The 15,399-nt window shown below is 46.1% G+C and overlaps 2 protein-coding genes across 2 annotated transcripts; one reads left to right on the top strand and one right to left on the bottom strand.

Moving 5' to 3' along the window:
- The first annotated feature begins 677 nt into the window (after positions 1-677).
- Positions 678-1,669, top strand: LOC119273468 (glutathione transferase GST 23-like). Its single transcript, XM_037554611.1, has 2 exons — positions 678-1,093; positions 1,175-1,669. The coding sequence occupies exons 1-2, from the start codon at positions 752-754 to the stop codon at positions 1,553-1,555; spliced, it is 723 nt and encodes a 240-aa protein (XP_037410508.1). The 5' UTR covers positions 678-751; the 3' UTR covers positions 1,556-1,669.
- An 11,824-nt stretch (positions 1,670-13,493) lies between these two features.
- On the bottom strand, positions 13,494-14,660 carry LOC119270475 (glutathione transferase GST 23-like). Its single transcript, XM_037552479.1, has 2 exons — positions 14,258-14,660; positions 13,494-14,177 (listed from the first exon to the last, which is right to left on the bottom strand). Exons 1-2 carry the CDS (start codon positions 14,600-14,602, stop codon positions 13,797-13,799), a joined length of 726 nt encoding a protein of 241 aa, XP_037408376.1. The 5' UTR covers positions 14,603-14,660; the 3' UTR covers positions 13,494-13,796.
- Between the last annotated feature and the right edge of the window lie 739 nt (positions 14,661-15,399).

Below are 15,399 nucleotides of genomic sequence, written 5' to 3'. Positions count from 1 at the left end.
TCTCAACCATTGATTGTACATCATCCAATAGGTCGCGTCCAAGTATTGTGGCCATTTGAAGCAACTAACCGGGCGGTAGCTAAGTGGTGCGCAAATCACCGAGCCAACAAGTTGTTATATGTGTTGATCATTTGCCCAGATATACAACTTGTTGGCCGGATATGCTTTGTGTGTTGGTCATTTGGTCAAACTGGATATGCAAATTGCTGATAATGTTGTACTTTATAGCCTTCCTACGCGTGCAATTTGTTCTTGTAGTTATAGATTGTTTCATTTTGATGATAATTTAAAGTTGTAACATGGATTCTTTCTTTGTAGGGAAATGCTTGCCTTGAGCCGGCGGATCGCACGCGAGTGATCTGCGTCCTCCTCTCTGGGCGTGTGTTCTTAGCGTGTCTCTTTCTGTAATATTTTCTGCAATATCACGTGTTTTAGAAAATTGTCTTCGGCAACAACTTAAAACGTCAAAACGTGGCCACCACAAGCTTCAAAACGCCCACCATTCAAACGTCGTGTCGCCATCACAAGCTTTTTTTTTTAGCATCACAAGCTAATAACAATTGTTTGGGGCTAGCTTTAGGCCGTGGAAGAACATGTGCGAACTAATTTAACTTATCACTAATCTTCGATGATCGATGCGAAGCTGCCGTGAAGTTTCTGGCGAGGGAATCAAATATATACTAACTGACAACCGAGGCGGTCGGAGCTAGACACACACATAGATCCCGGCGAAAAATCAGGCGGGCGGGGCATGGAAGGGAGGAGCAAGGTCGCCGCGATGCCGTCGGAGCCGGTGAGGCTCATCGGCTGCTTCGCCAGCCCTGTGGTCCACCGCGCGGAGCTGGCCCTGCGCCTCAAGGGCGTCCCCTACGAGCTCATCGAGGAGGACCTCAACAACAAGAGCGAGCTGCTGCTCACGCACAACCCCGTCCACAAGACCGTCCCCGTGCTCCTCCACGGCGACCGCTCCATCCCGGAGTCGCTCGTCATCGTCGAGTACGTCGACGAGGCCTTCTCCGGCCCGCCGCTCCTTCCCGTCGACCCCCTCGCCCGCGCCAACGCCCGCTTCTGGGCCCGATTCCTCGAAGAGGAGGTAGAGCAACCGCAGTAATTCAGCACCCAACTTTCAATTTTCATGGTTTTCACTCGATAGCTCTGCTGTATGGGCATGCAGTGCAAGAAGCCTATGTGGATGGCGCTGTGGGCGGACGGCGAGGCGCAGGCTGCGGCGGCGACGGAGACCAAGGAAAAGCTGACGCTGCTGGAGGCGCAGCTGCCGGAGGGGAAGAGGTTCTTCGGCGGCGACGCCATCGGCTTCCTCGACATCGCCGCCGGCGGGGCGCTCGCGCACTGGATGGGAGTGTTCGAGGAGATGGCCGGGGTGCGGCTGCTCACCGAGGAGGACCACCCGGCGCTGTGGCGCTGGGCGAGGGAGTACAGGGCCGACGAGACCGTGCGTCAGTGCCTCCCGGACAGGGCCCGCGTGCTCGCCGCCTTGGCGGCGAGGAAGGATCTCTATGTTTCCATTGCTAAGGTCATGGCTGCACAGAAGTAGCGTACTGGTCAACGCTGCCGAAATCAGGGCTATGTATACATGTCGATGCATATCCAAAGTGTATCCGATGTTCTTGGAATAAAAAAAACATCAATAAAGTTTCTTCAGATCCTACTCCGACAAGGTATCGGTCATATGATTTGGTATGGATTTGGAATCCAGCCTGTTCACGCAAGGATGGTGCAGTGGCGGCGGCATCCTCGCAGTGGACATGTGTCCTCGGGCTTCGTCGTTGCGACGATATTTGCTTCAGCGCTAGCACGGAGCTTGGGAGGTAGTCCAGGAGCGGATGCAGATTGTGATATGCACCGGCGGTATCTGGAAGATGGTGGATCGTGTGTTGGGTTCGCGGTACGCGGATGACAGGTATGATTTCCTCCTCTGATGTCTTAGTCGTGTGGGGTTGCCAGATCTGGAGTTCGATGGCGTGTCCGGGGTGTTGGCCCGGTCTGATTCGTTCAACGGTAATAATTTTGCCTTTGGCGAGTCACCTTGGAGGTCCGCAAAGCTGCATATCAGCGATAGAGTCGCGTCGAGCTCGGGTGTGGAGGTGATCCATTATTTTTTTTGGTGGTTGTTGTGGTGTCAGAGGGTGGTAACGGGTGTTGGTGTCAAGCTCAGAGGTTTCTTCAGTCTTATTTGTAGTTTTACTTCTTGGCTGGTGTTCCTTTGTACGAAGACTAGCGTTCTATTATTTGTTCAATTTTACCAAGTCGTTATGCACGTGGCTTATACAATGTTTCTTATGATATAAATCAGACACGTATTATCAGTGTTCAAGAATTCACCCGATTAATCAGTTAACGGGCCAGTTAATCGTTACTCATAGCATGGCCGAATCTAATAACAGCTAATCGTCACGTTAACTTGTCAGGCCGATTAATTGGCCAGTTAGACCGATTAATCATTTGTCATGCTGATTAGTCCTTGCTGGCCCATTAATGGGTGGGCAAACAAAGCCCAAAATTTTGGCCCATAACCCCTTTCAACCCCATGTCGCTCCTTAATAGATAGGATTAATAGTTTTGCCTACTCTCTATGCTTTTTATATGTGTATGACAGCATATTTTGGTATACTACATAGCTGGAAGCATGAGAGTATGGTATAATACATTAAAAAAACTATATATATATATATATATATATATATATATATATATATATATATATATATATATATATATATATATGTTGGCAAGTTTCTACTCAATCTACCGATTAATGATCGATCCAGTCAATAGGTCAATTCATCGATTAATCGCTACTTTTAAAGTGACCAAGCAGCTACCAGTTAACTATTTCTTAAACATTACGTATTACGATGAAAAAAGAATTAAAAAAAGGGAAAAGTGCGTCCGCCGCCTCCTATGTTCATGCTTCTTATCCACTCTCACCCGTCCAAGTTGGATTTCTAAATCGGCCGGACCAGTCTAGACGTTTGAATCCCATAGAGCAGCCAGAAATCGAGGAGCTCTCGCGGAGTTCGGATGTCCGCCACACTGGACTCTAATACCCCGGACCAACCCAAACACCATTCGAAGCATGCGCATTTTCACAATCTGCCACTACTTCCACACCTGACAAGATGTCGCCTTCAATCGTGAAGGGGCGGCGTCCTCGTCCAGGGAAGACTCGTCGTCATCATCCCTGCAGAAGGCGAATCTATCGAGCACCATCCAGTTTGGGGCGGAGCCAGCGGCGGACATGGGAGTGGATCGACAGGACGTGCAAATTCTTTTCTTCTAGGGTTTCAGTGCTAGATGTTGACTGCGGGAAAAGGGGACTTGCGATTCAATTCCCTTCTTTCTTTGTTCGGATTGTCTTAGTATCATCAACAATTAGTGCAAGAAAAAAAAACCATCAACACTATTATTCTACGTGATGTGGGGTTCAAAGTCGCATGCCATCCTAGACGCACTTAATGCAATAACCACTGCACCGCAATCACTTTGATGTTTTATATAAAAAACAACCCTATTTCAACCTTGTTTCAGTCCTATTATAAATTATCTAAAAAAAGAAAACGTTTTTTTTTGAAAAATAATTCACAATTTTGTAAATAAATTGTCAATTTTGCAAAAACAATCCCGTATTAAAAAATGTTCAGAAATTTGGAAAAAAGTGAAACAATTTTTCACGTTCAAGAATTTGGAGAAACTCCACCGGATTTAAAAAAAATGTTCACAGAGGCCGGAGGTGTGCGCCGTTTGCGGAAGGGTTTACCGTACCTCTCGCCTGACGCGAGACGGCAGGACCGCTTGCCCCAAGCGCCTGCGCTGTTGGTCCGGCCCAGGTGAGGGGCATTAAGCGCTCGTTTTTTCTTCTTCCTGTTTTTCGCATCTTTTGTTTGTTTTCTTGAAAATATTAATCATGCATTTGAAATATGTTAAATATGTATATTTTTGTAATATATACGAAAAATGTGCAACGGGTATGAAAAAAAGTTGACATCAAAATATATGTTTGAAAAAATGTTAATCATGTATTTGAAAAATGTTACAATGTATATACAAAATTGTTTCTGATGTATAAAAAAATGTACAAGGTGTGTGGAAACAAGTATACATAAAAATTATTAAAAAATGTAAACGTGTATATAAAAATGTTGCTGATGTATAAGAAAAATGAACAACCTGTATCAAAATATATGTTTGGACAATGTTAACCATGTATTTGAAAAATGTTTAAATGTATATAAAAATGTTTATGTATACCAAAACTGTATAATAGGTATGGTAAATAAAATAGGCATCAAACTTATATTTAAAAAAATATTGATCATGTATTTGAAAAATGTTAAACATGTACTAAAAAATGTACCTAGTGTATATGAAAAATGTAGACTTGTGTATTTGAAAAAAATGTTGGCCATGTATTCAAAAAGGTTTTCAAAAAAATGTATCAAAATAAAAATATACCACATGTATTTGTAAAGAAAATGTAGAATTGATTAAAATGAACACATATGCTTCCTTTCTTGTGGGGTCGGGATCAAGCACAATGAATGCAGTCGTCAGGGACAGTGGGGGCTGGGATCAGGTGACTTACCTCTTGACAGTCACGCTGTAACATGCGGCTATAAATCCAACATTCATTATTGATCCAACATACAACAAGAGGTTATATTACTAGCCGTCACAAAACTTGCGTTGGATGTGCATTTTAGTGCTAAAACTTGCAAAATACATCGTTGTAGTCGCATAACTTGCATTTACGTGCACATACGGTCACAAATCCTGTCTGCCTTCATACGACGTGCTGGCGTGGCATACCTGGCCCGCTGGCAGCCTCTGATTCCGTCCGGCGCGGCGCGCGTGCGTCTTCTTTGCAGAAAACCCCTTAGCCCGTTTCGTAATTAGCTGAAAAACCGCTCCAACGGGGGAACAGGCAGGCCTGCTATTTTTGCCCAAAGGGTCCCCAAAAATGCTACCCGTTCATTCCCACTCCTCCTCACCGCTTTGTCTCCCTCCTCTGTGTCGCTCCTCTGTCTCCGTCGATTTTTCCAACACGGTGGCGGCACGGCGGCCGTCATCGTAGGATATGGATGACCCGCGTCGTCGGGTGCGAGGCGATCCAGCGCCGCCGTATGGTTAGTCCTACTGTCCTCTGTCGTTTCTGACTCTGCATCTGTTCGTTGTTATGTTCGCCGTCTCCGACGTAGTTAGGGTTCATGGGGTAGGGCGATCAAGTCTGATTGATGTACGTTGGCGCCGTGCGTAGCCCGTTCTAGACTTAGGCATTACGTACGGATGGTTGTTGGGGCCCTGCTTGCGGAATCGTGCTAGGGTTTAATTAGGGGTTATTGAGGAGGTCGCTTTATCCATAGAAATTGATGATTAGAGGAACGAGAGGCCTCCATGTAAATTGTTCTAGTGTTTAATTGGGGGAAATTATTTATTAGATATTTGACAATGTGTACTGCTGCTAGTTGAATCTTTCAAAAGTCTGAATGTGTGCAGTGTTATCTGAAGTCTGACAATGTGTAATCCTGCGCCTAGTTTAGTCGTCAGTTAAATTCAGTTAGGAATAAAACGGCTAGTGCATGAGCTTATTTGTAGGAGTAACCACGACGTGTGGTGTTAGAGTCCTAGTCGGACACAGATGGGCACTTGTAGTAGTTGTAGGATTAGAAGTCCAAACCGAGTAGGTTTGAGTGCTAGTCCAAGCTGCTATATATATACGCACGTATAATCCCTGTAACTTGTACCAATCAGAAGAAAAGCAATAAAAGAGCAAGGCACGTCAAGAGCCTTTGGCTATCAATCCATCGATCAGTTTTGTTCTGCCGAGAGGTTTCGCCAAGACAGCCGATCGCTAGCTTCGCTAGTTGCAAGCTCGCCAGCTCTACGTACAGGAATCAATTAAGCTGCTTGCCTGCTAGCTAGCTTTGCACATCATACGTGTATTAGCTCCTGGGAGTTTTGGTCTAGCGATCAAAAGCCAAAAGCCAACATTATTTGTGCACTGACCGAGAAACAAACTTGCTGCTGCTGTTTGACATTGCTGCAGTTAACTGAAGTTGGCATTTGCTGAATTTTTTCTCTGAACTTGTTGGGAGGACTGATGTACTTGTTAACTGAATTTTTTCTCTGAACTTGTTGGGAGGACTGATGTACTTGTTAACTGAATCTGACATTTTAACATGATGTACTGATTTGTTATGAACTCTTTTACATTGCAGGTGATTTTGATGGTCTGTTCAGTGTTGAGATCCACCATAGTGGTTTCTTTTGTGGCAGTGACATAAACAGAACATACATGGACTATGAGGTTGATTGGTTTGACAATTGTCAGACTGACACTTGGTCCTTACTCTGGATTGATGACTTTCTTCTGCAGCTGGGCTATGATAGACAAGCTTCAAAGATTGATGTTTACTAGTGTGAACCAAGAAAGACAGTTAGTGATGGCCTGAAGCTCTTGACCTGTGATGCCGACATTGTTCTTATGATTTGTGCAACATTAGAGCACAAGAACCTGCTGCTGATAGTAGACCATGGTGATACCCTACACCTGGGTTGAGAAATTGGAGCCAAGAACATGGATCAAAGCATTCTTTGACCCGTTTTGCAAGTGTGACATATTACTAAACAATATGTCAGAAGTGTTCAATAGGTTACTCTCTTGTTACTTTTTCCTCTCTTGTTATTTTCTTGTCAATAAAAAATCAAATGCCAACTGTGTGCTTACATATTTGGTACTATTTTGCAGTTACATTTTGGATGCGAGGGAAATGCCAATTAAGTCAATGTTGGACCAGATAATGTGGAAGCTAACAAACAGGATTGTTGGTAAGCAGAGAGAGGCAGAGAAATGGACAGGCAGATTATGTCCCAAGATACAGAAGAAATTGGACAAGTATGTGGAGTGGGCAAAGAACTGCAGGGTGCAAGAGTATGGGCAAGGTGTTTTCAAAGTTTTCTCTTTGAACAACACATACATTGTTGACCTGAACATGCTTTCTTGTGAATGCAAAAGGTGGGTACTATCTGGCATACCTTGCCATCATGCAATTGCATGTTTTAGGCATGAGAGAATTGAGCCAGAGAGCATGGTCCATTCATGCTACACTGTTGAGGAATATAAGAAGTGTTATGGATTTAATATGATGCCAATGAGGGACCCACAGCAATGGGAAAAAATGCATGGCATTGCTGTTCACCCACCCCTGTACACAAAAGTAATGGGCAGGCCTAAGAAGAACAGGAAAAAAGATCCAGAAGAGAAGAAAGACAAGACTGGGGTGAAAAAATTGAGCAAACATGGTGTGACCATGCATTGTTTTGTTTGTGGAGCTGCTGACCATAACAAGAAGGGCCACCACAATCATGTTAATCAAACAACAACTGAGGAAACAACAATTGAAGAAGAATATGACGACCCAAGCATAATTGCTGTACCATCCTTTGCTTATATATTTTCCCCTCTAATCTTCAAACTATACTTAAACATTGATACATTGGCTTCACCTGTTGCAGAACATCATGCCACACAGAGTCTACCCTCAGCTCGATCCAACACAAACCCCTGACTCAATGGTTTACAAGATGCAAGAAATGGTAATATATTCAGTGACAAAATTATGTAGATGTAATTACCATTTAAGTGCTTACATACCCACCTTTTTATATTGTACTTGCGTGAGCAGGAGAAGTTTACATATCCAGCACCTAGGGAATTTGCCCCCCTACCTGAGTCTAGCTTCATTGCCAATGCCAGAGACTCAATTCCTATGGTTAGAGTTACAACAGCCATGTCAAGAGGCAGGGTGAGAAAGACTGCTGATGAGAAAGTTGCAAGGCCAAGAAAAAAGCAGGCAAGGGAAGGCAATATTGCAATGGGAAGCAATGTTGCAACAACTGGAAGCAATGCTCCAACAAGTGGGGCCAATGCAAGAGGAGGGGCCAATGCAAGAGGAGGTGGCAATGCAAGAGGAGGGGCCAATGCAAGAGGAGGTGGAAGTGTAAGAGGAGGGGCCAATGGAAGAGGAGGTGGCAATCCAAGAGGAGCAAGAGCTGCTGCTCCAGGTTTCTTCAACTTGCTATTTGGACCCGATGGATCCACAATACATGAACCGCCACTTGTCATGCAGGGTGAGGAGGAGGTCATTTTTAGGCAAAATGCACCAGGAGCTAGCCAGGATCCTTATCTCTATGATGAAGGTTGGCCTGATGATCTGCATGACTTTTTGTCTTTGTAGTTTACATTACATGCATCTTTAGGTGAAAGTCTGATTGAGTTCATGAATGAACTTGTGGTCTCTAGTTCAGTACTTATTTAGAAGACGATGTGATAACAGTTATGTCACTTTTGGTTTGGTTCGTACGACTAAGAAACTACTTATGTTAATGCCAAATATGTCATTTCAATTATGGTCTTGTTCCTGTTCACTTAAGGTCAATTTGTCCGTGCTAGATCCTTGTTGCAAGTCTGCTATATTACAAATCTTGGCCAAAAGCTTAATAAAACAGCAGAAATGTTGTCCAACTTGATCAAAAGAGTTGCTGCGATTTTTTGCCAAAACGGATTTATAAAACAACAGATATCCTGTCCAATTTGGTCAAAATAGTTGCTGAGATTTTTGTCAAAAATGATTTATAAAACAGCAGAAATTTGGTCAAAATAATCAATTGACTGAACGGGCTAAGGGGTTTTCTGCAAAGAAGACGCGCGCGCGCCGCGCCGGACGGAATCAGAGGCTGCCAGCGGGCGAGGTATGCCACGCCAGCACGTCTTATGAAGGCAGACAGGATTTGTGACCGTATGTGCACGTAAACGCAAGTTATGCGACCACAACGATGTATTTTGCAAGTTCTAGCACTAAAATGCACATCCGACGCAAGTTTTGTGACCGCTAGTGATATTACCTCTACAACAACGGTTGAAGGTCTAAGACGGCCCAGACTTCAGCGATTTAAACCACATGATTGGAACCCTGTCTGTTCTGGGGGAGCAACTAGTTAACGAACGCTTCTTCGGGAGCCTCGCAACAATCAGCGTCACTTGGCGTGCTCTCAGCCATTCGTCACGTGTCGCGCTCTGGACGTTCCCTCTGGATTTTTTTTATTTTTTCGCACGCGTTTTCAGCTTTTTAAACGGTTTTTTTTCTAGGTTTTTTCGACGTTTTGGTTTTCTTCCGGTCTTCCTTAGCTTTTCGATGGAAAAAAATTTGAAACTTTTTTTTTTGCGTGGAAAAATGTGTTTTCTTTTTTTTTCTTTCGCAGAAGTCACATTTTTTTCCGTGAGAGGCACGTTTGTGCTTTAGCGAGAGTCACGGCCGTGCCTTTCGAAAACGAACAAAAAAACGCGTTTTCTGTTTTTTTTTCTTTTGCGAGAGTTACGGTTTTGTTTCCCCGAGAGGCACGGTTGTGCTTTCGCTACAGTCACGGCCGTGCCTTTCGGAAAGTGAAAAACAAAACATGTTTTCTATTTTTTTTTCTTTCACGAGAGTCACGGTTTTGCTTCCGCGAGAGACATGGTTGTGCTTTCACGAGAGTCACGGTCATGTCTCTCGAAAAGGGAAAAACAAAACGCGTTTTCTGTTTTTTTTCTTTCGCGAGAGTCACGGTTTTGCTTCTGCGAGAGGCACGGTTGCGCTTTCGTGAGAGTCATGGCCGTGCCTCTCAGAAAGGGGAAAAAATACGTGTTTCTTTTTCTTTCGTGAGAGTCACGATTTTACTTCTGCGAGAGGCACGGTTGTGCTTTCGCGAGAGTCACGGCCGTGTCTCTCGGAAACAAAAAAAAACACGTTTTCTGTTTTTTTTTCCTCTCACGAGAGTCACGGTTTTGCTTCTACGAGAGGCACGGATGTGATTTCGCGAGAGGCACGGACGTGCCTCTTTCGGAAAGGGAAAAAAACCATGCTCTCGGTTTGTTTTTTCATGAAAAAAAGTTCGTCAAAACCTATCAACATGCGATCTAGTTTTGAAGATCTCGACGCGAGGAATTCAATGGTGAAAACGGTTCGAGATTTGGATGCACGGTTTAGAAGATAAAATGTTTTGAATAAACGAATCTACGAAAAAAAGAAAACTCTCAGATTGCGACAAGTGGCGCGCTGCATGTGCGCCACTTGTCGCGACCTGGAAAAGTGGAGTGTTCTTTGCAACGAGTACTCCTTAATTAATAATTTCGCTGTTCTATACAGGTTTTCGATGCCTCTGCATGCATCCGTCTAAACCTACAAATCTGCTATTAAGTCAACCATAAATCAACCACAAATCAATCTCCACAAAAAGAAAAGATCAAAAAATCAGCCAGATCAAGCACACATCAATCTCTATAAAACTCAAAACAACAAAAACTCAGCCTTTTGTAGTTTTGATTTTTGTAAACATTAAGAGCATCTACAGCCGAGCCCTTCATACCCATCTCAAACCACTGGGCAGACCGTTCGGTGGCTAGTAAAAAAAAACCAACTCAACCGAATTTCTCAAACCATGAACAAACGCTCGAGCAGACCGACACCCCTTATATCTAGCCTATATATAGAATAGATATGAGACGGCCTAAACATGTTCGGACGCGCCCGCTTGACAGGACCGACTTACCACCGACCCCACAGCTGTCCCATAAAAAACCCCAATCCGGACGTCCGGAGCGAGGGTTCGGAGCGAGGCGTCTTTGGCTTTCAACTGTTGCTATACGTTGGATCAATAATGAACATTGGATATAAAGCCGCATGTTACAACGTGACTCCAAGAGGCAAGTCACCTGATCCCGGTCCAAACAGCGGAGATCTGCCGTTCTTCTCAATGGGCGTCCAAACTGGCATTTGTGAAAGTGCAGTGGAGGCTGAGGGAATTGTAGTTCTCGTTGGTCTGAATGATGGCGTAGTAATTGCTGAATTGGACTGTCACTGGTGGTTCGGGCCCTAAGATCAACTCCAACACGGCGACCCATTTTGTTTGCATACGTCTGTTTGAGTCGGTGCGGACAGAAAAGTCGGCTCAATGCACGAACCCAAACGGACGCGCGTCTGTTTTTTGTCTGCCTGCCGAGTGTCGACCCATTTTTGATCCATTTTTGAGACTCATTTGCGTCGGCGCGGACACAAAATGGATGTCCCCCGCGCCCGCCTACTCTTCCCCTTGGCCCGCTATTCGGTGGCACGTTGGCTATCCTCTCCCATTCCAATATCAAACCCTCGCCCGCCTCCTTCGTCAACGACGCCGCCGCCCATATTTTCGGTGCCTCTGCCAGTTGTCGGTGCCGCAACATCCCCCCTGCAACGCCGCCATCTCCCATGTCGTCGCCATCGCCGTCTTGCCGCCAGGGATCCGAAAGCTTCCCACCCCCCTCTCCCCGACACAGCCGCGACCAAGAAGCCGCCTCGCCGCCCCGCCAGCTCCTTTGCCCTAACATCGGCACGCTCGTAGGACACCGGCACGCTCGTCGGACGCCGCCAGGGCAGCTAGCTGGTCCGAGGGCGGCGCGACTCCCTTCGCCGACCGGCTCCTTCGTCGACGCCCGCAAGTTGTTCGACAGTTTGCCAAGGTACAAAATGGACTCCGCCGACGAGTTATTTTTTCATAATTTCCTTTGCGACTCCGAAGATTCCTTGTCCGGTGATGAGGGAGAGATCTTGGCTGCTGTGTTGGTCCATCACCACCTCAATAGCCAGCGGCTATTGTTCCGTGGCACCATTCTGGGTCACCTTCCGGCGTTGAACCGCAACCGAGAGAGCGGGCATTTCCTTCTTTGGAAGGACTACTTTGACACAATGAACCCGTTGTTTAAACATCAGAAATTTCGCTGCCTTTTTCGTATGAGTATGCATCTTTTCAACCGTATTAGAGAGGGGGTGGTCGGCTACGATGACTATTTCGAGTGCAAAGAGGATGCCCTTGGAAAGATTGGCTTCTCCTCTTATTAGAAATGCACTGCAACCGTCCGGATGCTTGCATACGGAGTGTCCGGTGATCTCATTGACGAGTATGTCTATATGAGCAAATCTACATGCCTAGACTCCATGTACAAGTTCTGCAAGGCTGTGATTGCTGTGTTTTGGCCCTGAATACTTGAGAGAGCCGACTCCTCAAGATATAGCCTGCTTGTTGGCGATGAGTGCCAACAGGGGCTTCCCAAGGATGCTGGGCAACATAGACTGCATGCACTGGGAGTGGAAGAACTGCCCTTCTGCTTGGCAAGGGCAGTATAAGGGCCATGTCAGGGCTTGCACTGTCATACTTGAGGTCATGGCATCTCAAGATATATCTGGATCTGTCACTCTTTCTTTGTATGGCCGGATCATACAATCATATCAACGTGCTTCAGGGCTCGCCGGTGTTTGCTAGGCTTGCCAAAGGCAACAACCCACCGATAAATGTTACCATCAACTTCCAGAACTACGACAAAGGATACTACCTGGGACGATATCTATCCTTAGTGGACCACTATTGTGAAGACAATCCCCAACCATGTTGGAGGGAAGAGGAAAAGATTTGTCCAAGAGCAAGATAGTGCTAGGAAGGATGTCGAGCGTGTCTTTGGTGTTTTGCAATCTCGATGGGCATCGTTCGGTATCTTTCTAGGACTTGGAGCACGAAGAAACCGTGGGAGGCGATGATTGCTTGTGTGATCATGCACAATATGATCGTAGAAGATGAGCGTCCGGAACGTCTCTAAGATCGAGGGTTTCAGTTTCAGGATGAGAATGTTGTGCCTGAGCATGGAGGAGCGGCAACATTTGAACAGTTCATCCAATTTCATCATGACATGCGTGATTGGAAAACTCACATGCAACTGCAAAATGATTTAGTTGAGCATGTGTGGGCTCATGTTGGCAACCAATAGATGTATGTTTTTTATCTGACTTGCAAAACTATATGAGAATATTTTATTTTTATTCGGCTTGTAAAACTATACTATTTATTTGGTTGAAACTATGTTATTTATTTGGTTGTGGACTATATGTTCGCTTGTGAAATAATGTAAATTTGTATGTGAAATAATGTAAAATTTGTGCTATTTGTTGAAAAAGGGAGGCTAGCCGGCCACGCTGACATATATGGGTCGGCGGGTTGGACGCACTGCCAACCCTAAACAGACGGACTCCGAGAGGGCGGTCGACCCAAATAAACAAAAAGCAGATAAAAATATCGTCCGTTTAAAGCAGATAAAAACATCGTCCGTTTAGGTCGGCGCGTTGGAGTTGCTCTAAACTCTGAAACATCCAACACTTCCAAGCTGTTCCCTGTTATGTGTGATACGAAGTAGATATCGAAGCACTTCAAATCCCATCAGGCCACGTTGGTTGGCAGAGACCAAAACAAGATAGCTGACAGCCTTGCCGTTTGGGCTACAATTTGAGGCGACTTTTTCTGTCTCGCGGACACCCCTAGTGAATTCAGACAAATGCTACATGATGATTGTAGCCTGGGTGTGTGATCACTCTTTCTAGTCTTTGATCTCAAAAGAAAAAAAAAAGGTCGACAAATGAAGAATGCCCTCACGCCCCACCATCTAAAACCGGGGTACATGTTGATTGATACAGGCCCGATAATATATGTTCGGGTTAAGTACACCGATGCAATTAGATTATGCTGGTTAACAACCATGGCTAACTCTAGCATGGCCTCATTGCTCACAAATCAAGCAAAGTTGGCTCCAAGTGGCCAGTATATATACCCCACAACGGCCGAAGACAGGGCGACAAATTGCTCTTTTTTTTTCCATCGGATCCACTTTCCACAACGGCCGAAGCATTGACTTTGCATCCCCTTCTTCGTCGTGAAATGTGCTACTTCTGTGCAGCCATGGCCTTGGCAATGGAGACGTAGAGGTCCTTCCTCGCCGCCAAGGCGCCGAGCACGCGGTCCCTATCCGGGAGGCACTGCCGCACGGCCTCGTCCGCCCTGTACGCCCTCGCCCACCGGCACAGCGTCGGGTGGTCCTCTTCGGTCAGCAGCCGCACGCCGGCCATCTCCTCGACCACCCCCATCCAGTGCGCGAGCGCCCCGCCGACGGCGATGTCGAGGAAACCGATGGCGTCGCCGCCGAAGAACCTCTTCCCCTCCGGCAGCTGCGCCTCCAGCAGCGTCAGGTTCGCCTTTGTCTCCCTCGCCGCCGCTGCCTGCGCCTCGCCGTCCGTCCACAGCGCAATCCACAAAGGCTTCTTGAACTGCGCAGGCGTATAGCAGAGTCGTCGAGTGTTCAAAAATGAAAGCTGGGTGCTGAATTGAATTACGGCGGTTGCTGTACCTCCTCTTCGAGGAATGTTGCCCAGAAGCGGGCGTTGGCGCGGGCGAGGGGGTCGCTGGGGAGGAGCAGCGGGCCGCCGGGGAAGGCCTCGTCGACGTACTCGACGATGACGAGCGACTCCGGGATGGAGAGGTCGCCGTGGAGGAGCACGGGGACGGTCTTGTGGACGGGGTTGTGCGTGAGCAGCAGCTCGCTCTTGTTGTTGAGGTCCTCCTCGATGAGCTGGTAGGGGACGCCCTTGAGGCGCAGGGCCAGCTCGGCGCGGTGGACCACCGGGCTGCCGAAGCAGCCGATGAGCCTCACCGGCTCCGACGACATCGCGGCGGCGTCGCTCCTCCCCTCCATGCCCGCCTGATTTTTCGCTGCACTCAAGCTCCGGCCGCCAGTTATATAATTCGTCCTAGTGCGTGTGTTTCCCTTGCGAGAAACTTCACGGCAGCTTCGCATCGAAGATTAGCGATACGTTAAATTAATCATGCCATGTTATTCCACGGCTGAAAGCCCACCTTTCACATCTCTAAGCGACAGTTATCAGCTTGTGATGATGACACGGCATTTTCACATTTTTTCATGGTATAATATGTGCCTTATTTATACTAGCAAAAAATCCGTGCGTTGCAACGGAGACATAAATATTTTGTAGTTCAATACCAATTATATGTGACATTTCTGCTAACCTGCAGAACGTCATAAATTATAGAATAATGACGCCTATAAATAACAATGCACCAGGAGAAACAAAATCACCTTTTTAAGTAAAGAAAACCCTGAGCCAACATTCAAGTAATTTAGGTGCTGATCTTTGTGCATAGTACTCCCTCCGTAAAAAATAAATATAGGAACGCTTAGGTTTTTAAAAGTGATGATCTAAACGCTTTTATATTTCTTTATAGAGGGAGTACTATGCTACATTACACGGTGGTGATGATACAAGCAGGAGAAAATTGAGTATTATGAAGTGAATCTACCAAACAGCCCTGACTACTAACGATCAATCTAGATATTTATGTGACCTTCTAAATCAAGGCCCTTAAGTTTCGTTTGATGCTGGCCTTACTTTATGTAAAGGGATATCAGATTGTTGATTGATGCCAAGCTCGTTGTCGATGTTAAAACCGGCGGATCTCGGATAGAGGGTCCCG

Source organism: Triticum dicoccoides, chromosome 3A (assembly GCF_002162155.2).
Source record: "Triticum dicoccoides isolate Atlit2015 ecotype Zavitan chromosome 3A, WEW_v2.0, whole genome shotgun sequence".
In the NCBI taxonomy this organism is placed as follows: domain Eukaryota; kingdom Viridiplantae; phylum Streptophyta; class Magnoliopsida; order Poales; family Poaceae; genus Triticum; species Triticum dicoccoides.
Note: the sequence above shows the minus strand (reverse complement) of the source record. Positions and strands in the feature narration are given on the sequence as shown.